The sequence below is a fragment of the Pogoniulus pusillus genome, chromosome 13 (genome assembly GCF_015220805.1).
Source record: "Pogoniulus pusillus isolate bPogPus1 chromosome 13, bPogPus1.pri, whole genome shotgun sequence".
Taxonomy (NCBI): domain Eukaryota; kingdom Metazoa; phylum Chordata; class Aves; order Piciformes; family Lybiidae; genus Pogoniulus; species Pogoniulus pusillus.
In genome coordinates, this window is record NC_087276.1 from 14,677,025 (window position 1) to 14,702,737 (window position 25,713).

Consider the following 25,713-nt stretch of genomic DNA (forward strand, 5'->3'; position numbering starts at 1 on the left):
TCCAAAGCTACACTCACCTCCAAGAAGATGCTATGAGTTATATCCTATTCTTATGCATAAACCCCACCAAAACATTGAAAAATCATCTGACATAATCAAGGCCCTCTATAGTCTTTGTTGCCATCTGAAATTCTAGGAACACACTACCTTGCAACAATCATTTCAAGAAAAATCTCAAAATCCCTATCACCAAAGTCAACTAAAAGCTCAGCTTCAGTAGGCATGAGCTATCATAAATATAATCCCTTCTTAGTATGTTACTTAAGTTAAAATAGGAAATAAATTTTAGACATTGTATTTTCTATGGTTAGAAAAACTCTACACATATTTTCCTATAGTTTACTTTTAATGATTTTTTTCCCCCCCACAATTACTATCACAATAACTTAAAAGCAAGAGTTAATCCTATTTCTCCTCCATCTTTCCAATTTGGTGCTTCATTTGCCATTTCAAACATCTTAACAAAATTAGCATTTAACATTAATATTTTTCATGGTAATAGGAAAAGTCCAAACTTCCAATGTTATACTTAAGGACGTTTTTCTAGACCTTCCATCGCATTTAAAATACCACAAGGCTTATCACTGAATAAATCAGTTACTTGTTCCTGGAAGAGTTCGGTATTCTATGAGCAAAACTGAGACACTCTGTAAAAACTTTATCCAAAATGAAACTGAACAATTCCATGATGAAGATATCAATGATGTAATTGGGTTGAAGGTAGAAAGACTGACTGTAACACCTAATAACACTGATGTTGTTTCATCCATCTGTTGTTATGTTGTTCTGATTGCAAATACTTATTCACGTACGAGCAGGTAGAAACATAAGGATCCATCTTTCTAAAACTGCTTGGAAAGGAGTATGATGACTTCTGCTTACACTTGCCAAAGTCTAAGCATATTGTATTTATAAATGCCATCTCAACAACCAGCATCTTGCCCACGTGTTAAATGGAAGGCAATAGAAATGTGAGACTGTATATGTTTACTAAGTCTAAAATATTCAGAAATTTGATACTGCTCCGAAACAGATGACCAAGTCTTGAATAGACACATAGGTTGAAAGGAAGTAAAACTGATGATTGACAGGTGCTACAGATGCACTCACTGAGAAGAGTCTATAAAAGATCATCCCAAAAGCTAGTTTATGCCTATTAAATGATTCAGATCTGAACGGTGGTAACATGCACCACTGCTGTTTTCTGCAGACAAGGGAAGGCTCCACACCAAACAGCACTTTCACCTTAGTTTTCAGAACTCACCCTCATTTGCATGTTCAAACAGATCAACAATGTCAATATTAAAAGTATCAGGGAAAAGCTACAATCTATGAATACAATCTCAGAACATTCAAACTTTAAACATCTATTGTTCAGTTTGAAATTCCTATGACCCTCAGGTACTGTACATAAGCCACATTTTAAAAGTATATCATAATAAAAAATAATCATTAAATTCCTATTTAATACTTACATAATTCCTTCTGTATCAAGACCAAATTCCTTATCACTACAGAACTGATGGATACAAAGGCTGTTTTCGATCTTGCTAAATTACTGAACATCCATCTAAATAAGCTACCTGAGGTGAAATTCACTGTACGGCCCTGACAGCAATGTGATTTTATGGTGCCTGAGCTGCTAACCAAACCCTTACTGTATGAAACACACAGAACTCAGCCTTCTGCTCCTGGACTGTGCCACAGTCTCCTACATGTGACAGCAAGTCTTGTGAAAAATACCATACTCCTAGTCAGTATGGGTGAGATTTCTTGTTTAAAAGCTGGCAAAACCCACTTTCCCTACTCCCCTCAACATTACCACCACACTTTGAGGTGTGTCTGCTTTCTTTAAAGAATGAAAATTGCTAAATTCATGCAAAATACTTCAATCACTCTGCAATTATACCCAGCTGGCAACAGATAGACATTTGTAAATACCAGGTCTCTCATATTCAATTTCTGCTTTTTAAAATGTGTATGTGTACAAAAGGGCTGTTAGCCAACTATAGGTTTAAACTGGATTTATGAAGAAGGGGTTGCTGCTGTTTTATCCCATGTATTTTAACAAGTACAGACATAGAACTTTAAAATCATCATATAGATTGTGTTTTCTAACATCGTGATATTATGCTGGTGCCCTAAAGTTTAAAAAGCAACCAGTTTGGTCAGGAATCCTGTAAACTGCCTACTAAAAGGCAATAACTCATCTGACAAAACCATTTCTAATGAGATTCTTGCCGTATTTCATATAAATGCTAATATATATCCCATCAAAAGAAAGTTAAACAGCTCTTTGAAGATGAAGTTCACATCAACTTCACCCAGCCACAGAGGAAGCACAAATCATCCCTCCATATCTTATTTTCCGCAAGCACAACACACGCTGGTGGACTGCCTCTCGCAGACAGCCCCACGCCACGCACACGGATAAATACAGCCATAAGACGACTCCCAGCCAAGCAGCGGGTGCAGATGGAGCGCAGCCCGGCTGCAGCCTCGCAACTTTACATACGACACGCGTAGCTCCGCCGCCCGCCTGCCTAATCCAGCGCTCCGCGCTCCGCCCGTGGATCGCAGCCCCCAACCCGGAGACCCGCACACACCAACCTCGCCGCCTTCATGTCGGGAAGTCACTGACGGCTGCTGTACAGCAGCAGCCAAACATGCCAACTGCCCCCCCCCCCCCCAACCCCCTCCTCAGTCTTGCCTCCCAGCCGGGGGCTCTGGAGCTCTCCCCGTCGCCAGCGGAGGCTGGCTCCCGGTGCACCCTCCCCGCCCCTGCCTTACCTGAAGGGCATCTCCCACGCCTGCAGTCAGCTGCCAAGATTTCATCCTCGGCTGCCAAGCGCGCCCGGGCTCCGCACCGGGAGGAGCCGGGAGGAGCGGCGGACCCCGGGGCCGGTCCCCCCCGCTCTGCCCGTCGCCCCCGTCGGGCCGGGCGCCGTCCTGCTGCCCTGCCCGGGGGTTCGCACACCTGCAGCGCCCGGGCCCGGCCCCTCATCAACTGCAGGACGACAGAAGCGCGGTGCCGAGCAGAGCAGCGACGGCTGTGGCGGCAGCTCCGTGGGGCAGGCGGTACCTTGCTCCCCGCCCTTATGCCCCACCTAGCCCCGCCGAACTGGGGGCCATGCGCCTAGGGAGGGCAGCCCCCGCCCCGCGTGTCCCTCCCATATGCCCGCAGGCAGGCAACCAGGAGCACAGGACAGAGCAGGACACCTTGCACAGCCCGCCGAGCCCACGCCTGGCAGCCGATGTTAACTCCCGGGCAGCGGAATGTCGAGAGGCAGCCCGGGAGCGCTCCCCGCTCCTCACGCCGTACCTACATTATTCAACATGTCTGTGGGACAGTATTTATGACTTTCAATATGCTGCGCTCTACATCCCGCTCCACGACCTGAAAGCCCTTCTGCCAGCTCGCTTTTTTCTCCCCTGGCAGTGTGCCTGATAGGCTTTGTGGAATATGCATTCAGTGAAGTCATTTTGTTTTATTTGGAGATAAGACCAGTTCCACTCCAGCTCAGCTGAAAATCACAGCCCTGCGGGAAAGGAAGGTGGGCACATGGAGAAAGGATTACATTCAGTAACCCATTTAGGGGATGTCTTAGTGTATACATTAAATACTAGGTATTTACTAAAATACTGGACAGAGGGCTAAAGTTTGAAGAGCTGCACCTTTTTGATCAATCCTTTGCAAACAAAATGGTTAGCATAAAACATTTAACCAAAACAGCCCACTAATATTTAGCCCAAATAGTTCACCAAGATTTGTAACATTTTTACTAAATGATAATTACTTTCTTGTGAAATTCTGAATTCAAATGTCAATATTGCAGAGTATGTTATTTTCAAGACTGGCTGTACCTGAGGCAAAACCTGACTATCTTCCATAGGAGATGGTAGAAATTAACCCAGATGTGGGGCAGAGGAAAAAAAAAAGTTGGTTTCAGCTAGCTATTAGAAATGGGTATTTTCCACTGCTCAAAAGCAATGCTTGTACCCTACCAAATAAATTGTTTGTAACTACAGTGATTTATGCTGTAGTTACAAACTGTAAACAACAGCTACTTATACTGAAGTGAAAAATTCCAAAGAGACCACTCAGAAGTCTACCCTAATACCATAAGGCATATTTTCATACCACACATCTACTATTTCTCAAAGAAACAGAAGTTCAATAAAACATCTTCCAATATTTATCATTATTCTATTAATCACTCGCTTTTTGTATCATCAAGCTAAAGAATTTACACCCATTTTTGGCAGAACACAACAAACAAAGTTTAATATGTTCCATGCAAACATTCTGTACACATAATAATGTTAGACTGAGATTCTGACTTCATAAGAATTTCCTTGTTTGGAAGTTTTCATTGTAGTCAAGCTCACTTTGTTACCTAAGGGAAAAGTATCCACTTGGACAGACTATGAGACAATTAAGGCATCATAGTCATAAGGCAAAGTGTATAATTTACAAATAGAATGCTACAAGGGCTAATGGCCAAAACAAATCTCAGAGCTCACATTGGCTTAGTCTGTGGCCTTGATCAAATTATTCATGTCCTCTGTTTTCCCACTTGTAAAATTAGAATAATAACACAGTGCCCATATCTCCTATCTCTTAGTTCTCAGAAGGGGTCTGATGATTAATGACCCTACAGTGCTCTGAAATGGATAAACACTTACTGCTAAGCCAGAGTTAATATGTTTCTGAGCATTACAGCACTGAAATACTAGAAATTCTAATTAAACCACCTTGTGTGTCTAAACATGGATGAACTAAAACACAGGGATTACTAAAACACCATGTCCTATCATTTACAATCAACAAAACACTATGAATTGGCTTACAGTTTTGTTATTTAAATCTGATTTTGGTCTCCACTCATTCTTAGTGTTAACTTCAGAAGTGAATTGATAGAGGACACTACAACAGTCACTTGCCATTGCTGTCCAAGGCAAGGTCACTTGAAGTTAAGGCAGTCAGGAAACATTACCCTTACTGCTGGCCTGTTGTTCCCAGCCCTTGCAGCACATATGGTCATTCAATCAGAGGACCAGCAACTCTGGCAGATGCTACATGTGGTACTCAGTGCTGTTCTTTGGGGACTGTAATTATTTACTCAAGTAATGAAAAAGAGTTTAAACTAATTAATTATCTCATTAGCAATAAATATGGGGGAGGTGGGGTGGGGGCATGCAGAGGGGGAGGAAAGCACTGGTAAAGAGCATACTGCTGCAGAACAAGCTGCAGCACTCACAAAGTTGTGACAATGATCACATGATCAATCCAAAGAATAGTCCGAATTTCTATATCCAATATAGAAAAAGAGAAACTAGTAAAGCCCCATTTCAGTCTCTAGAATTAATTACCTTGATGAAAAACTGTATGCAATCATACATTCAATTTCACCACTGTATCTGTGGTTCCTAAGTTTGGTTTTCTGATTGTTTCTTCCGCTTTGCATATGAACGATAGATAAAATTCTTTAAATACTGTAATCGTCAAAGGATGCCATTGCTTGTCCCTGATCATTGTACAGGGGATTGCAGAACCTTATCTGGGGTACATCCCCTCATTTGAGAGCAGCTATGTGTGGAACAACACACCTTGGACCAACAATGTTTGCAGAACAACACTGAGACCAGGAGTTAAAATTCCCTGGGATCTGCAGGATAAACAAGCTTGAGTGTGAAACTGCATGGGGGAAGAATTCATGGTATGGTTCAGCAACTAGAGATCCTTGGCAGGACTCCCTCACACACACACACGTGCTGTCCTGGGGAAGGCTTTTCTGTAACTGCTGTGCTTTCCACAATACTTGCAGGGACATTCATTAACTGAACTCTTACTGTAATGGCATCAGCTATTGAAGTTTCTGTAATCCCAAATTTCTTTTTTTTTTTCTTGAGATTCTCAAAGTGTTTTCAAAGAATTTACCAAATCCTGCAGAAGACTGTCATCATGTTATGCCTTATCAGAATCTCTAAATAAATGTAGCTGTTTATTATCTAAGCACTTACACCATTTACCTTCAAAAAGGGAGCATTTTCCTTCTGAATTCTCTACTTTACAAAAATTACTTCACTTAAAATAGATGAAAGTAGCTAATTGTCTAGTAGGTGCCTTTTAGCGAATGGTGTGGCTTGTTGAGTGTTTTTTAAACTGATTCAGAAGTGAGTGTATCATACAAGAAATCTTCCAGATGAAAATTCTTCAGTGTGTAATTGGTTTAGTCTTAATTTCTTGAACTAAGTTTCTGTGGTACAGGAACTATTAGAAGATGACAAAGTCTTTGAAAGAAAATGAAAACTGATAAAATCCAAAAGCAGCATCTTGATCAAATGTAATTCTGCACCAATACAGTTTTGAAAACATGTTTTATACAGTGCTGTGCAGTGTGGCTTAATCACAATCCATTTACATGTCAAACACACGGGGGCTCTCCAGGCCTGATGGATTACTGCTGAAATGATTTCTTCCTACATGCCATCTAATGATCCATTGGCATTACAGAAAGTAAGCCTAATGAAGCATATTCAGATGGAAAAATATCATATGATTTATGATAAACACCTTGGAGTTTTATTCAGAATGGTTTATGGTTCCAGTGTGAGAGTCTAAGGGAGATGACCCACATGTTCAGAAACACAACATTGGTCCCATGTCACAAACTTTACAAGGCAGTTGAACCTAAATCTGAGAAATCACAATGTTACACTGATAATCCTAAATCCAATCTTTCAGAGAGAATCTAAATGATAAGGATATTAAAACCTGAATTATGAAAAGAAATACAACCATAAAACACAAGCCCTTCCTCTATCATGCAGAATTTAAATTGTTCTCCAGGGGCTGGTTACTGCAATTGTACACAATATGGCTAACTTCACTGTCAGATTAACTGACTTTGCCAAGTATTACATGCAAAATTTAATCTGCTCTCTTCATACAACAAAATCATGCCTAACTTCATTTACAAACAAGTGTAAGAAATCAAAGCAAGTAGAATAGTAAAGAGGGACATGATTTCTATGTAATTTTGATGCAATCAAACTAGTACTGGTCTAATAAATGCTATTTTGAACCCTGCTGCAAAATGTATTCTTGCAAGAATGCTACAAAACCTGTCATAAACCCCCCTCTCATTCTTGTATTCACCCCAACAAAATGAGCCCAAAATATGCGTTCCACAGGACAGTGATTTTTTTGTAAAGCCTGCTTAGCAGACCACATGAAAAAAATCTTTATCCAAAGACCTAAAGTTTCTGAAAATGCATCAGGTTCTGAGGAACCTGAATTTGTACCTTTCACTCTACTTCCTAAGTAAAATACAGTGAGAACAATCCCGTAAAAGACAGGTGTGAGCCTGGTGTGGCACAGGTTGCCTGTATGTACAGGCAGCAATCTGTGGAATGATGGGCAAGTTACTTAGAGATGTCTAGAAAGCTTCTGCCCAGTAAGTGGGCAAAGAAACACTCCTGTGCAAACCTGTGAGGAGTTGGGAGGTGCAGCTCTGTTGAGCAATTGGGTAAATGTATATGTTTTTTTCTTAGGTTAATGACAGATAAGCAGCTGTATTTAATTGTATTTCATTTGACTCAATCTATTTACATTAGCATTCACACTCCAGATTGTGAAACATCCCAGTGACACTTTTGTCACTAACTAAAGATGCATGACATATACTTCCTTGTAAAATGCAAGCAAAGATTGAAGTATCATATAGTGGCTATAAAGCACTGTAGGGATTCTTACTTGACACTTTAAAGACACTTTCATCATTTAACAGGGCACAATCCCACAAATGCCACAACCTTATACAGTCTCAGGTGAAAGGAAGAGGATAGGACCACCTCTAGCTCAGTTACTGTGGGCCTTCTCTCCTTTAAAGTCACGTTGGCACAGACAATGTCACAGCTTGTGGATGCAAGCAGCTACTTGCTTCTGCTCATCTGTGCCACAACACAGTTGACTAATTAATTTTTTAAAGTGTTCAAGATGTGACACTTTATATATGGGATTGAATACAGATTAGCACTACAGTAATCACAAAGCTTTTGTAGCCTCAAATTTGTCTTCCTCCAGCAAAGTTCCCTTTAATGTGCAAATGAAGGATGCCACTACATATCTTGAAATAAGCAGGCTCATTATGGTCATAACATGTCATATATGCAGGCATTCAGAATTACATCAACAGCATACAGTAAGCTGGCAGATCAAGACAGGCTAAATAAAAGATACATACCCAACTGCCTGCTCTCATATCCAGATGCCTTCCTATCAGTGGTATCCCAAAGTGCTGCTATGAAAATCTCCCCTCCCTTCAAACAATTACACACTGAAGATATCTTCACAAGTTGCAAGGGCTCTCTTGGCCCAGTTTTAAAGACAGAATGGGTTTGTCAGACTGAGTAAAAAGAACGTGAAATTGCCTCTAAAATTCAAACCCAGCAAAAGCTGGGAGCCAGGTTCAGAGAAAAAATTGCCCACACAAAGGCAAAGATAAGAGGGAGACAGGCAAGTGAGCTGGCTGAAAACCTTGACAATAAGTTAAGTAAAAGGCAAAGACAGTATTTTTTTTAATTTGCATTTTTGCAGTTTTTAACTAAATCACTGTGTCTAGAGTCACTTCACCCAACAAAGACCACACCTTGCACCAAGTCAAAGGGCCAGCATGTGATGTGTCACAAAAGACTGTTCCTAATAGCTGTTGGTAAACAAGTAGATTCCCGCTAGGAGCCCTGATGCCAGGATGGTTAAATTATAGTTTCCTCTGCAGTGAGATGCAAAAAATATCTCAGAAAAAAGATGGTTCTTTAGAAGGATTTACAGGGACCAATGTTCAGTGTGTCATCCATCGGGGAATGAACACAAGGTACTTTATATCAACATCTATATAGAATGTTTCCAAGAATAATTAGGGCATGATATTTTAAAAACAAATTTCACACATTTTTCTGACAAACTGTTGTGGACTTCTGGTGTTAATTTTAGCAGTTTGAATTGGATTTTGTACGGTTGCAAATGTAAAGGGAAATCTGCAGTAATCAGGATGTGACACTCATTAACACTTTCACAAAATACCCACTGGATTTGCATAAAGTCTGCAAAGATTCACTGGTGAATCTTCAATATGAGAGTTCCCTTGGTTTTACTCCACATTCAGCTTCATTTGTCCTCCCTCTTCGTTGCCCCCCTCAGTGACAACTGCTGTAAACAGTTCATAATAAAGCATAATTAAACTTAATGAATAACTAACATATACATATAATTACTTCAAAGTTTCTATAATTACATGCATAATTTTGAAAATTGCAAATATTTTCTGAGAAATCTGTAAGGGAGATGAATACTAACTGGAAACAATGGCACTCCAAATGACCTAATAAAGCTGGTGATTTCCAGATCTTTTTTTTTTCATGACCTGTGTACAGAAGGCATCCACAGCACAGCTCACATATGGCACATGCTTTGTATGCAAAGGATCATGAAAAGAATCTAGAGATGGATAAACCATCAAGCTGGCAAAATATTTCTGGTTCTGACAGTGACAAAGCTGAAGTAGATTATGCCACTATTAAGGGAGATATTTCTCGCTACTGCCAATATTACACAATATGGCAATAAATGAAAAGAGAAATCTGGGTCACCTAAGTCTTGTCTGAGTACAAGCTTCTTGGGAGTCAATATTTATTGCACATTTTGAGCTAAACAATCTACTAGCTATTTGACTACACTGACTATATCAACATATGGCACTACAGCATGTAATGAAATATTTAATGGGAAATCTACAGTTTTTTAAATGGTGGGTTTTCTCTTTTGAACTCAAAATAGAAGATTTTTAAATTCTCACCAAAGCTCACTATTCTGCTTATAAAAATGCAGTTTGGTTAGCTTTGGTTCTGTAATAGAATGCTTCTGCAGGAATGTCTGCCATTCTGCGTTCAGCATTAATAGGATGAAGTTCATTTAAGGAGATTTAGTATGAGATTTACAGTAAAATTTCCAAGTGATATTCAATTATTTCCCCCATCATAAATGCCTGTAAATAGACGCAAATAGCATTTATTGTATGCTATACTCAAGCTCAGACATTTGTGTCTAGATAAGCTCTGAAATGATGTGAACAATGTATATGCAGTTGAACAGCTGTACCAGACAATACATTATTTCACTTGCTTACATTTTGAGCAAATTTATTGACTGAGAGTCTTACTTCATTGCTCATACTCAACAGATCATTATCTCACTTGAATATCCCACTGGCACTTGAAAGAATTTTCTAAAGGAAATGGCAGCCTCAGTAAGTATGAGGGACAGGATGCTTTGCTGTGTTTTTACTTCTGTTTAAACTCTCAGGCTCAGTTCACCTTCGTATCTTTTCATTACCAAGTGGCGAAAGCATGGCAGGAAGAAAAATGCATAGACAGGGTACTATTTGTTTAGTGGATTCTTTTGAAAGATAAATGAGAATATCAGAATCTGAGTTTTTGTGCTGAACAATTGTAAATTGTTCTGAGGTGATCTGAAGCATAGATACTAATAATTTTTGAAGCTTTACCTCTAAATCACTTTTTACTTGGGTTTTCAAACAAAACAAACTCACACACACACACAAAAAAAGACAAAACAAAAACCACACACAAGAAACCACCACCAAAACAAAGAAAAAACCCCAACCAGCCAATAAACCAAACCACTCCTCAAGTAATTCCTGAAGAATTCAAAAGCAGAATGTTAATGACAGGAAAGTGTTCTGGCACTTGGTAGTTGCAAGACTGCAAATGTTCCACCCAAAACTGTAGGACAAGAAAAATATTAACCAAAAAAGCAGTACAAGCTTTCACAGTGTACTAAGCATCCTGCTGTACTTATATGTGAACTTACTGACTTGGTGACTGAAGTCATGGCTATATTAGACAACCACTGTGAAAGTAGTCTGTTAGAAAATAAAACCTCTTTACTTTTGACTAATTCAGATGGCACAATAATAACTCTTTTGAGCACATGATTTCTCACAGCTGTCATATCCAGCTTAGTAAAGGCAACAAAAACAAGTTCATCACACATTTCACTTCTTCTTTCTCTCTCAGTAGCAGAAATCTTGGATGAAAATACGCACATGCCACATTGTCCTTTGAAAGCAAGTGATGCAAAGCTCACATGAACAGCCCCTTTCTGCCCTGGACCAGCTCAGAGGTATCAATTGGGCAAAAAAATACATTTCAAAACAGAAAGCCAGGAGAAGGAAAGGGGCATTGTGTAATCTGCTGCTTCATTATTCCCTGTGCCTGGGTATAGTGGACGTTTTTGGTGAGTTTAGGGGGTAGAGTGCTGACTGCCTCACACACTCCCACAGACTAACTCAGTATTAACTGCAGTATGGATAAAATGCACTCACTCCTTGTGTCTGGCAATTATGGCTGCAGAACAGAGAAAGTGTTCCTAGATGAAACTGACATTTGGTGACAGAAATTTAGCCCTGAGGAATTCAAATAACTACAGATTTCTTAAAATGCAGACAATATGGGAAGAAAGACCAAATATTTTAAGGATGACACAATCTCCTGGACACAAAATTGGCACATGAGGAATGAGACTAGGCAGTTGGATGCTGGCAGGTAGAATGAGTAGGGTGCTCAGTGCAGGCACCTGCCAGGATTCTCTTCAGACGACAGTGGTCTGTCCATGTGAAAGAGATGCAAACAGAGAAGGAAAATAGTGAAATTTCAGGAGACTAGTCAGGACACAGTGACTTCAACTGGATAAATTTAATTTGTGGATATAAAATTTCAAGTGAAAATTACAGTAATAATAAAACTGCAAGTCAATTTTACATCATATTGTAGTAAAATATTACTCAAAGGTTAAATATGTTGTATCTCCCTCTAGAGGAAAGTTAGACAGAACAAAGATATTTAGGAGATAATCCTTACATATATGACGTACATATGTGTGGTATTTATCCTTCTATTATTAAAAAAAAACCCAATACAAACAAATAAACAAATGCAAAACCAAAACTCTTAAATTTTTGAATTGCAAGCCTGGTAATGGACAAGGAAGTACACTCCAGAGAGCCTTCACTGCTCTACTCAACCTAATGGAGCAAGCACAAAAGGCAAAAGAAACAGCAGTAAGGAAAGGGGAGAGGACAAGTGTTGAGGGAACCAAGCAGGGAAGATAGTCACTTCCCAGAAGTCTGTTGCTAACCCTTAGTTAATGTTGCAGCAAGAACAAACTGGGAAGAGAGAGATGAAGAAAATGGTTACCATTCTGTGTACTGCACTATCTAGTTCAAATTACGTCTCTCTCCCATGAACAGCTGCTGCACTGAATAAACATTACATATGTATTTATATGCACACACATATTTAATATCCTCAACAGACAAGCAAGTACAGCCCATCCTGATTGTGATTATTTGGGAAACACAAAAGCAACAGAGATTTATTTGAATTACAATGCCAAAAACAATGCTTTGGAACACGTTCTACAGAAGTTGTTTACAGCAGTTGTTCAAAAAAAGGTTGTAAGGCTCTGACTACCAATGCTTTGACAAGAAGGTAGCACCATCTTTTAATAAGATGGGAAGAGTAAGACTTAATCTGTAAAAGACAAGACAATTTCCTGTATTCTTGTGAGTCATCGCACATCATTAAGTCTCTTTTGTATTACGCTTAGAACTGTGGGTTTTGGACGATTTCACTAATTAAACTTGAAGGCAGAATAGAATGATTTTTGGAACACTACACCACTTAAAGATTCATCTATTTTTATTAACATACTCATCTAGAGAAGAAAGTTGACCATCATATCAACTCAGCTCTGGCAGTTCTCTTACAGGCAGTCTAACACACACAAAGGTAGTGACTTCAGCCACTCTTTGTGATGAAAATGTATTTCTCATACAAGCATCACACCTACTATGCAGAACTCTATCAAGAGCTTTTGGGTGGCTGCTCCATCTGCATCCTTAGAAGACTTCCCAGTATTTCAAGAGAACGTTACTTGCCATATCTATGTTTGTTTACATTTTTATAACCACACATCACCCCAAGCAAATACACTGGATGAGCATTGTTTTCTGACCTGTAAAGCTATGCAGTGCTTATTTGAACTACAGAACTTATACTGTTATTATCCAAGTGTGAAACAAGTGAAATGACAACTTATCATTCCCTCAAAATCCATCACAAAACCTAAGATAAATTCCATCTTACCTAATTTCCAAGACCAAGGAAAAGAAAGACAACACCAATGGCAAAGCTAGATCCCTGTCCTATTTCCTGTTCTGTTTTGCTGCACAGTTATAGAACAAAAGGACAAAACAACTAGAACTGAATCAACTGGAATAATAAGTGGCTAGTGTGTGCATGAAGGGAAACTCCTTTCCAGTCAAATAACTGAAAAGAAAGACTCCAAATCTAGAATCTGAGAGCTGTGAATATATCAAGACTTAACTCTCCTGGATTAAACTATATACTCATCAAGACCAATCCAAATACACAAAATGGGGCAATTTTTACTATATCCAAGGAGCTAAGAAATAATTTGCATGGGTAAAATACAGTCACAACTGAACAAGTCTCATCCACCTGTGAGCACAGAGAGACAACAATACATCTGCCTACATTTCTACAGCATCAATAGAAAGCAGAATGTAGGAATTCCGTGAAACTTTCACTGAAACAAGAGGAAAGGTTTTCACTCACAACAGAGAAGGTAATCTTCTAAGCAGCAACGCCAGAAGAACAATGGAAATGAAGCTTTCTCAGGACAGATTTTTTTTCACTTGTGCCAAATCCAGCATACAAATTCTGAAATAACAAGGAGCTCAGTAATTGTATGCAGTTGGAATTGACTCAATTAAGCAAAAATATGACACACCTTCAATCCAGAATGACTGTGAGGACAAGAAGAGGAAAGAACAACTGGAATTACAGTAGAGGTCTCAGCATAAATTGTTACTCAACTATCTAGAAAGGCTGCATGATACCACAATTGAGAGCTGTTGAACTGGCAAGAAAAGAGTTAAAAAATAGTTGCTTGAAGACTGAAAAACCCTGACAGAGATTTAAGTAGGCTGAACAAAATATGAATGGAGGGGCAAATGCAGGTTCACTTCCTAATCACAAAGAGTACAAAATTCCAATCACAACAGTCAGGCTACCTGGAAAACACTATTCATTCTGATTATCAATAAAGTAAAACAAAACCAAAACCAAACAAACTAACAAAAATCCAAAAAACACTGTGGCTGAGTTTTTCCTGTTAGGACAGAAATGGCAGTCAATGTTGTGCCAACACCTATGTTCAGTGGATGTGTTTACAGCACAGGACAGTGGAAAGCAGAGAACTGAGACAAGATTAATGTTTCCAGTCAGAGAATACCTCAGTGACTGTCAGGAATAGAAATACCATCACAACAATCTGATTTTGGAAAAGAAGCTGATGAAATAATTAATATAATTTTCTATTTCACTCATCTCTTGAGAACCCTATATTAAACCTAGCATGACTTTTGGATGGTAGGAGCAAATACAGTCATTCCAAAGCATCTTTACTGATTTCCTCACTGTTTTTCACTGAAAAGAACACTAGCAAAAGTCAGCTTTTGTGTTCTGTTGGCCAAGATGATGTGAATGTGCTTCAAAATCTTTTTTAACAGCTGAGTGCAAAAGAGACTGCTTTAGAAGGAGGGTGGGAGGAGGCATCTAATATCAGGTATCTGTCATGACCTAATAGTGGTTAAAGACAAAATTCCATTAGAAATTAGTCTTTTTCTAAAAAAGCTGCTGCAGAAGATGAACTCTCCCTAAGTATGACCAAAATGAAGTGTGTACCACAATCCACACAGATACAGTCCTAGACTTCGTCAGAGCCTTCCTACTGCTGGAGCACTTTTCTTACTGTAGGTCTTTCAGTTAAGTGAAACAGACATTTAGAACTGTTGTTGATACTAATTTCTTAGAGCCTCATAACTAAATTATCCACTAGAGAGCATAGCAACATCTTCAAACACATTCTGCTTATCTCTGCAAGTGCTAAATGAGGTCTTTGTGGCATTCAATGCCACTTCTCTATAAGAAATCCACTAAACAATCTGTCATGCAAAACAGCAAAATGAAATGTATTTAATACAGTGCTTAAAGGAAAAAAAGGTCAATGGACCATGAACTTTTAATGAACACATTTCAGCAGTTTACAGCCTGGAATGCAGTTCTCAGGCACTCCTGATGAAAAAAGCCTTTTGCATTATATACCCTTTGTATGCACATTTCTAACAAAATGCAGCAAAAAGAAAATATACATTCTTTATTCCTACAGGAGAAAACCACAGCAGCACTGCTTTTCAATATGCTGAGCAGAAGCTGGTTTTCTTCCTGTTCTGCAATATATTCTGGTGATGTCATGACAGCTTTACTTCCCGTTAAAGAAAACATTTATTATTTATTGTTTTACATTGCAATGGGCATGCTGTAAAATCCACCTTTCAGTTAAAAATATAAACAATTCTTTTACTTGTTTTTTCACTTGCTCAGAACAAAGAGAGTACACTACATATAAAGTACTCTGGGATCTATCCTTTCAAATACTTGTCTCGCAATATTACATTCCTAGAGGCCTTCATCAATACATTGATAGAGGTGTCCACAGCATCCACAGACTTGAATAGCACATCTCAGTGCCAGAGGAAGGGGAATCACCACTTCCTCAGGTCTTAGCTGAATGTTTTCCTTCTTTTTCTCATAAACCACTCAAGTTAATCACTGTAGTAAAAACATCAATAGAGGCATCTTATATTACCAGAAGAACACAGAACTTGGCATATCTAGTCTAAGCTGTGCTATGTCTAATTCAGAAGAAGGTAGCTTCAGATTCTGAATGAAAAAGTGAAATTCTTTAGGTTTGAAACAAAACCACATATAAAAGCAGTCTTGTTCTAGGCGGTATCAGTTACTGGTTTATAAAGTGGACAAGAGGGGGATTAGAGACGTTTCTCTGATCACCATGATGTAGATAAATGAAATTAGAAATCTGACCCCTACCACAGAATAAAAAGAGCAAGTGCTAGAAAAACATTTACTATCCATGGGAATTGTAAGCAGCACAGTCAGCTGGGAGGATGGCAAATCACTTGACAACCAGTAAATGCAAACAAAGAAGAATGAACAGCAAGGTGGAGAAAATCCAAGTTCAGCAAAAAGGGACAAACACATAGCACAACAATGCTGTTCTCTGATTATAAAAGCCAGCATGGATTTCCACATCTCAAAGTAGGAGGGCATTAAAATATGATATAGTAAGGATTACCTAAGTGTCAAATACAGTAGAAGTACTTGGTGCCATTTCTCTGGGGGTTTAATTATCAACATTTTAATAACAATATTCACATAACACTAGAATCATGCCCAGATACTACACTGAATCAAACCCTTAGATGAAATAGTTTTGTTTTTTTATGTAGGCAGCATGACATTTCAGAGTTAAGCTCCCCTAGTGAAACTGATCACTCTGCTAATTTATTCATAAACTCACAAATACTACAATGTAGTTTTCATGCTCTGAAATCTTTTCAGTTTAAGATCACAATCATTGCAGTTTTCATGCTAGGTGTTAGTATATGGTTATACAGTTTGAAAAAAAAGCCCCACAGAGAACAAGAAGCAAGAAACATGGATGATGAGCTTTTATCAATATAATCTACCGTTACGAGTAATTCATAATGCAAGTAGGTGAGTCCATTTACCAAATCCTCCCCTGCACTGAGAAACATCTTTTAATATTGATAGACTTAACTTCCTTTTTCTGCCTTTCAAAACATACTAATGGAATCTTCTTAGTCAGAGCAGGAGGGTGTAGGGGTGGTATCTAAAATGGTTTACTTAGGAACAGACTGCAAAATTAGCCTAGAAAAATAGCAGCAGCAGTCAGACCCTACTTGGAGAGTAGGTTTGCAACCCAGGCAGAATCTGTGTCTGCTTCATCAAAATAGCTGAGCCCTCTGCTGATTTCTGATCACTATGTAAACAGTTATTTGCAGCATAAAGTGTCCAGGTCTCAGGAGCAAAGCTTCTTTGAAGGGGGTTGAAATTTGCTGGTTGGAGATCAAGTGCTGACCTGTGGTTATCAGAGCTGCAGCTCCTTCACCTGCATGGTTCTCATAAATGTTTCAGCTCTGCAAGAGTTTAACATCCCACTGGGAAAATAATAGGTTCCATATCCATGTGTGGATTGCTTTAATTCATCAAGGGAAGAAAAACCCTCAGTAGGTGCAAAGGCTTACATGAAATATATACTTTTAATAAAGCATTTTGGGGCAAAAAGAATGATACTGACCTTCCATCTCAGTTAGACAGGCTTATGCTGGAAAAATGTGGTTGCTGGGAAGAAAGTATACAGTTTATGTGTACAGTGTATCAGGCACTTCTAAATATTCTGAATGTATAGATATATTCAGGGTATGAAACAAAACCACCTAAGATGACGTTGTTGCAGGTAAGCTCCTTCCTCCAAAAAAAGCCATAAACATAAAATATGTACTCGGTTAGCACTATTGAGCTTAATTCTCTGTCAAACAAACATAGAACATAAGCATAAAAATATGATGTTTTCTTCTGCCTAGTTGAGAACACTTAATGTGATTCTTCTAAAATAGTAATTAAAGGTTCAATTCCATCAGCAACGAGCCACATGATGTGTCAGCTAGCATGTTTTTGAGTTCCCTGTTTTTGACGCAGAGAATTATCTGATTATTCATGAAACAAAGCAAACTTCAATGTCTCACATCTCTGGTAGGTTCATGTAATATATAAAATTCTGTATTTTCTATGGCCACTCACTTAGATTTTACATATTTTTGTTCTACTCAGTGTCTCACTGAACTCAAAATGGCCATGAAAGTTAAGAAAGACAGTTTGCTACAAGTTGAAATTCAGCCCTAGCAAGCAGCATAACTAATCAGTTGTTAAGGAATCACATATTATTTGTTTGGAAAAGAAAAAAAAAGGGGGGGGAGAAGAAAAAAAAAACAACTAAAAGTGGATTTATCTTTTTAAAATACATTTTGCTTCTGTTTAAATTATTGACTTTGAATTTGCCAGAAGTCACTCAAAAGACCATGACTTAGCCTTACCACAACAGGATTTTTACAGTTCAGCAAAATTTGGCACCTCTGTATCAGCGTAAGGACTGGTTCATCTCCCTTATACCACATCAAGGCCTTGCAAAAGGATGAGAAGGAACTCCATCTGTGCTAATTATGATGGGAAGACGCTACATGACTGGTTAGAGAAGGACGCATCCTCATCTCTTTGCATGGATCCTGTTTCAGGACACGCCTCCACAGTGCTCTGCAATACTGTCCTGCCCACAGCCAAGTCCCAGGACAAGTGCAGCACAGCACACTAACATGGAGTGAACCACCTGTCTAAGAGCTTGGTGTGGCTGGGTCTTCCACACTAGCACAACTGCATTGTATCTGACAGTAGCCTGAAAAAGCACGGTAAAGAGGCTCTATTAACTAAGCATGTAAAAAGGCACATTTCTAATACCACAGACAGGCGGTATTCTGAGCTCAGAAGTGTGCTCAAAAACCAGATGATAAAAACTTCACCTTTTCATGGCTTGCCAGGTGACTTCTGTAACATGTGAGGATAGCAGTGCTGAAAGAGAGGCTGCATGTTCAGATCAGTTCAAAATAAACCAGGCCCATGTGTACTGTGCAGTTTGATGCGACTCTCCAGAGCTTGATGCTGGCTGGATTCCGTACTCAGCTCACCATGCAGCCTTAGATCTAAAGTCATGTTTTCACATAGGCAGCTCTGAAGTAAACATTTTTATTTCTTATTTAACATCTATGTATAGTAAGCATCAGGAGCAGAGTGGAAGCCTATTTCTGACACAGAATGTGAACAGTTGACGGATAACTGTTTTACATGAGGCTTATGGCACTGTGCCACACGGCTGCTCTGCAAAGGAGAGTGAGCCTCGCTTGTCAAACACAATAAAGCAAATCAGTGCACTATCAATAGGATGTGAAATGACTCTAGCTCTGAAACTCTGGGCTGAGAATCCCAAGAGCTGTAATTTATCAAAAAAGCCACTTTTGAGTCTTGGAAAAACAAAGAAGCTATCTTAACATAATCACATTTTTTAATAAGAAAGCTCAGCTATCAATACAGGGAAATTTTGTGAAGAATTAATTTTAATGAGCCTCTTTTCAATCTCCAGATTATCCATCTTGGGTTTTGGAATGGAAACAGGATTCTCATTTCTCTGAAGAATCTAGAGATATTTTTTATCTTAAGCTTTCCACAAATACTACTTCTGTGTAAACTGAGAAAAGCATATGTACAATATTATTTAGCAATATTAACAGAATTATTTTTACCCTGATGACACTAAAATCAACTCAAAATATTCATAGCACTGAGAATATTTTTTTCCTGTCTAAGCAATCAATAAAGCAGTTCTCTGCATGTATTTCATATAAGGCAACCCTAGATCTACCTCTGTTTCACAGTTTAAATGTTTGTATGACGAACTTGTGACAAATTAAACTGTAAATGGTTCAACACCATACTAGCAGTTTGCAAAGCAACAGAAAATACTGTAAAGGTATTAGGATAATTAAGGTGGTGAGACACTGGAATAGGCTGCCCAGGGAGGTGGTAGAAGCCCCATCCCTGGATGTTTTGAAGGCCAGGCTGGATGTGGCTCCGGGCAACCTGATCCAGGTGTCCCTGCCCATGGCAGGGAGATGGAACTAGATGATCCTTGGGGTCCCTTCCAACTCTGACAGCTCTGTGTTTCTGTGATAAGCTAGCCAGCCCATATAAGCAGGCACATAGTCCAAGGCATGCAGTCTATTTATTATAGAAGACAGTATTTAGCAAAACAGATTTGAGAATGATACACTCGAAACCCATTACTTCACTACTGCTGTTTAAATTATGGCCTAATGCTGTGTTTCAAGCAGTAGAAAAATCTAACCTTGAAACAAATTGTCACCCTTCTTCAAACTGTTGAGAGAGGAGATGGGGAAGGAAGGAAGGAAGAAAAAAGAAAGTGAGGGAAAAAAAAAGGGGGCATACATCTTGTAGATAAAAGCACCTAATCCCAGTTTAGCTTTGGTACAATAGCTCTTCTCAAAGAGCAACATAAGGGGAAGTAATTTCATAGCTAGGTCTTAGTAGGTGACTGAATATATGGATTCCATTAAGTGAAGACATAGCTATGGAGTCCATTAATTTGCACTGGCAATAGGGTGTTTGGCAGGAGTGATTCTGGTGTTTCTTAAACAAAGGTCCCATCAACTGAACAGCATGCTGGGGAGCATTAGCTTCCTAGAACTGTTATGAAAAGCTAATGGAAACACTGATAATGTTTACTGGACTGGTGAGTGGTCTATGCAAAGTTACCTGAAGTGTGCTCATGGACAGGAAAGTATCATTCTTGGTGCTTTGACTTGAAATCCTGTCAGGACAGGGTGACAGTGGTATGTTGAGGTCATCACTTGAAGCTGTCATTGTCCTCTATTACATTCTCTTGGATGGGGTCCAGAACAGGGAGCAAAGAGAAGGTAAGGACGTTGCACACCTGCCCACTCAGCAGTTGCCACAGCAGCCCTAGGGAGCCAGATGCAAAGGCACAGGCACGTGTCAGCCCACAGCTCAGTGAGCTGCGAAGGAACCCAGATGATCTGCAGACCACTGTGACAGGGCTGATAAATGCATGAAAGTCACATGGAAACTCTGCTTCTGGCAGCTATGGAACTGGTTCCAAATCTCTGTGAAGCTTTGGGAACCTCATTCTTTCCCCTCCTATAAAAATGAGCACCAAAAAATATTATGCTTGTGTCTTGCCTCTTATGTCACAAACATGTTTTCTTCCAGACCTTTTTTCCTTATTCTTAAAAGGTTCCTCAATTAATTTGTACTGCTAATGACTGACAGATTAAAATTCTGGAAAGAGACAGTAAGGGAATACTAGATTGTTTTCTTTGTTTGCCCAATAGTACTGCTTGTGAGTGTCTGCGTGACCTACATAAGTAGTTTATATTACTAAAGTAATTGAATGTTGACAGACAATAAAAAAATAATTGTGCCTGTGTTTTGCAGCAATGAGAAAGTATGTATGTAACTCCTCCACGCTGCTCTGAAAGGGTGCAGTGCTTACTTGGGTACAACAAATGAGATACCAGCTCATCAGCTAGTGTAAAGGTTGAAAAAGTGGTGCCTGGCCATGAAAATACATCATTTAAAGGGCTTATTTTTTTTCATTGTTGGTTTTCTTTTGTTTGGTGTTATGCTTTTGTGCAGTATATCAAGCCTCTGCAAACCACAGTATCACCATGGCTAATCTATAACAACATAACTATCTGGAATTCATCCCATCTTTTGCATGAAGTCATGAAACTCAATTACTAAGTGAGCAAAAAATTGAAAAGCCAGAGCAATGATGTAGAGCTGGTGTCAGGGTGCCACCGGAGCTGCCACCGTTATTGCTGTGTGAAGCTGAAGCACTTCAGAGATTTAAAACATTCCAAGTAGGCCATTATCAGCCCCCGTACAGCAGGACAGGACCAGTGTCATTTACAGGGACTTGATCAAGGTAAAAGGCTCCAAGTTTTATCTATCTTTCTCCTGCCACAGTTTTTACTTTAAATAATGTTGCAGATGTAATTCAAATACGTGCACATTGGAGTGATTCCTTCCCAAAACAAGCACTCTCCTCTACTGTTTTTTAAAATGTCATTACAGCAGAACTCATTACAGAACCAGACCAAAAAAATGCAACACATGCATATAATAGAGAAACAAACTGCAGAAAGAAAGAGGTTTCAGTATTTAATGGGATGAATAATGAATTTAAAAATACATTTAAATTATGGTGAAGGTCATAGAGAAAGCCTCAAAGAACGATAGTTAAACAGACATTAAAAGGAAGATTTAAATAGGTGATCTTTTAGTATTCTAGCAAAAAGTCTGTCTTTCACTCTGTATTTAAATTAAAATACCACTCAGTGACTGACCTTTTTAACATGGCCTGAGGGAGCAGGGTATGATCTTGTTAGAAAAGAAGTGATATTAAAAGAGCAACACTATTAAAAAGCAGAAGAGGATGGAAACCACATATTAAAATTTGTTTGCTTAGGAAGATTAACTTTTATGAAAAGGTTGTCCTTACTGCTACCAGCAGAGAAACTACTACTGCTAGCTTTCTGTTAAGTACTTTATGGACTATTAATAAGGACTGGTCACAGAGTCCTTACAGACAAAGAAATAAATCAGAAAAGCAAATCACAGGTTTCCTGAGATTTCAGTAGAAGAAGCCTTTGTTTTCAGCAGCTTGCTTGGAGTCCAGTTGCCTTTTTCTCAATACTGCCTTAAATGCTGTGCTTTAGCCCCATGCCCTAACTTCTACATACTTATCAAGAGTGGAGGGCAAAACTTTGGCATCCTGAGAAGTGTGCAGAAAGATACCTGACTGTAAGACTGTAAAGAGCTCAACACTGTCATGAGGGAGTGCAGATACAGCTCTCGGTCAGCCTCCAAAAATCCTGCTTCCCTTAATTTAATAGAGTATGTCTCTCTGGAGACAGGACAATACACACAAAAATGACTAATGGCTAAATCCCCCAGGTACTAAACAGTCTAATCACTGATCTTCCTTTTTCAAGACCTTGCAACAGAGGCTGTGCACTTTCAGCAGAGAGCTATGAGCTGGGTTTGCTACACTTCCCTTCAGCATTTTGTCACTGACATTGAAAAGAGCCAAGCTGGTCCCACACTCACCATCCCCACTCACTACCACCACAGCAGCACAATGGATAGTCATATAATGTACAAGTGGCACACTTCATTGCTTGGAAATTAAGAAACGTGGTCTTTTGTCACTCAATTTCCATGCAGATTTTAATTGATTACTACAATTTATAGGAAATTCATGTAATTTAAATGCCTGGCAAAATCTAGGGGAGCTTGCATCCTTGAGTTCGCTGAACTTCTCTGGTGCATCAGTTAGTATGTTACTAATTAAACATAAACCACTAGAAGAATAAATTGCATTCAGTGAAGCAACCAAAAGCTCATGCGTATTATTAAACACTTCAAAATAAAGGCACAAGATAAAGGAAATCAGATGCTCCTGTCTTCCTCCATGAACTCCAGATAAAGATGCTCCATTCACACTGTTTCTATGCTAACATTCTAAACATGCAACAAGTTAAAAACTGAGTCAAAGCTACTCCTTTGAGTCCTGAAATTCAATAGTTGCCAGAAGGGCAGAACCATCTACGTGGATATATGATATTCTACAATCTTTTGAGCAACACAGATCGTGTTTGAAATCTCTCATCTGTTAGCTGATACTGAATTTGCTGAACATGAAGATGAGGGCTATTATACTAAAAAAAGAATAAACTGGAAGGCCTCCAGTTCTTTCAGTGCACAGGCTGAAATAAGCACCATTGAAATCACAGGCATAGACTTCTACAATCACATTTGTATTTATGCATTTCAGCTTCCTCACGAGTGAAAATAAAAATGCAACAAGTTAGTAGCCAGGCTAAGCAGTGTTATGTCATTCACTCGCTATACAGTAGAAGCACTGTCAATATTTCTGCTATTTTAATATGTGTCTGGAAAGGGATTAAATTACAAGCTATTTTTTAAGCTATTTCAGTTCTGAGCCCTAAAATTACATCACTACTGAGAGCTGGATGGATTTCTAAAGCCAAACATTTCTAGGAATTTATACAGAGTCTTGTTTAAATATCTGGATATTTCCCTCCATATTTATTGATATTTAGGAAAAAAAATCCTGGGTAATGTGAAACACCTAAATACCAGCTTCTCCTTTTACTTCAAGACAGCTCTCCAGGGCAATTAGTCCCTTTTGAAAAGCAACACAATAAACCATATGTAATCCTCTCTCCTTAAAATATACCAAGTCAAGTTCCAACCTTGCTTCATTAGAATGCATTCCTTGGGTTGGTTGGAGGTTTTTAGGGGTATAGAGAAGGAGCTCACTATCTTTCTGTAATAAATTCCTTGAGCTTCACCAACACTGAAAACCTCCTGTCCTACAGCCCGTTGAGATCTCTGCATGCACAAGTAAATGAAACATGAGGAAATCACTGCAAAATGAGAAAATCAAGTTGTATTTCTGCAGACTTGGAAAACAGATACAGCATTTTTAAAAATAAGCATCTACTTGTCTAAGCTTATGTTTGACCAATTTATTTTCAGACTATCACAAAATCTTCACCAAAAAAATTTCTCCTTCAGTATTAAAAATGTGTATCCCAAGTCTAGGTAAAGGTATTATTTCTTGATTTTGAATTGAAAATGCTATACACCACTGGATTACTCAAAAAGACTAGAAATGCTAGTTCCATCCACTTACCTTGGTAGAATTTTGATTTAAAATACTGATACTATGACTTTCTCATAAAGCACGGAAAAGCTTTCCCTTCTGAGAACACTAAAGCTATTCCCCACTACGTGAACAGCACTTTCCTCTGAGCATGTTGGAGATGCTCCCATAGATCTTGAAAATAAAGTGTTGCTCAAATTAATTCCAAATAATAAGGTACAGAGGTGGGAAGGAAGGATCAGAGGAGATGAGAGGCAGTATAATTTGCAGGTATCTAAGAGGACATGATAACAATGACATGAATAAGGATAACAAAATGTTAAGAAAAAAGCACTGTCAGTAATGACACATTTAGATAAATGGCAAACGGACTTGCATGAACTCTATCATTACTACTTCAATCACAGGCATACTTAAACTTTGGGGAGCTAATTTCATTTATAAATTCTGCTGCTGCACATCAATTACTAGTAACATTACTAAAGGTTAGGCATACAACTGCTGTGCTAGGGTGACTGATTGCCTGGCATCAGTTCTAATAAAAGAAGAGTTGCAAACCACTTTAAATGTCAAAAAACCCACAACAATAAGGGGCATAAGCACGAGTTATGTCCCTCAAATTTCTCTGACTTCTTGCCAATTCATTATTTCATCTTGCCACTGCTCCATCATTCAACTTATAAATACCACTGCCAGAGCACCCACCTTTCTTACATAGAATTTCCGGAGTCTTTATTGTGACAATTACCTGATTCAAACCCAAAGCAAATTCCCTAAGCATAATATTCACAATAGGTCCATTATTTCAAGATCAGCAACGAATTTTGATTTAAAGGAATTAAAATCAATCAGTCCTTCAGACAGAGTGCTTCAGTTTGAGGAACAGAATAAAACCCAGCATCAGTCTCCCCATAGAAATTTTACAGTGCAGCTCCAGGAAAGAGTGAAGAAGGTTAGAAAGCTTTCTCTAAAGGTGCTATAAGCATGGCTGGTGTTACTGTTCAATCATACAGTGCCCTGACCAAATAACAGCAAGAGATCCAGCAACTGCCTCCAGGATATGCAGACTGAATGCTAACTGCCTGTGACATTGACTTGTTTCAAGCCTCTTGTAGTGCTGCCACTATCAGTGTTATATTTGTATAGCAGAATAACATGAAATATTGATTCTGGAGTGCTTATCAACTGGACCTGTTCAGAATACTCTTCCTACAAAGTTCAGCACTATTTCTCATGCAGAACTGGTCCTGTATATTTGTGCAGAGAGCTGCTTGTCCTCTCACAGCAGTTTTAATTCTTTCCTTGAGATATAAGCAGTAACT

The 25,713-nt window shown here is 38.9% G+C and overlaps 1 protein-coding gene across 14 annotated transcripts in view; it reads right to left on the reverse strand.

Moving 5' to 3' along the window:
- RBFOX1 (RNA binding fox-1 homolog 1) overlaps positions 1-25,713 on the reverse strand; it is a 1,229,664-nt gene that overhangs the window by 645,348 nt on the left and 558,603 nt on the right. Inside the window, exon 1 of one of the 14 annotated variants that reach the window (XM_064153060.1) lies at positions 2,791-3,120. The exons of the other annotated variants lie outside the window; for them this stretch is intronic. Coding sequence (XP_064009130.1) covers positions 2,791-2,835 — 45 coding nt within the window. The 5' untranslated portion in view covers positions 2,836-3,120. Of the gene's footprint in view, positions 1-2,790; positions 3,121-25,713 lie in introns of those variants that run through there. 14 annotated transcript variants of the gene reach the window in all.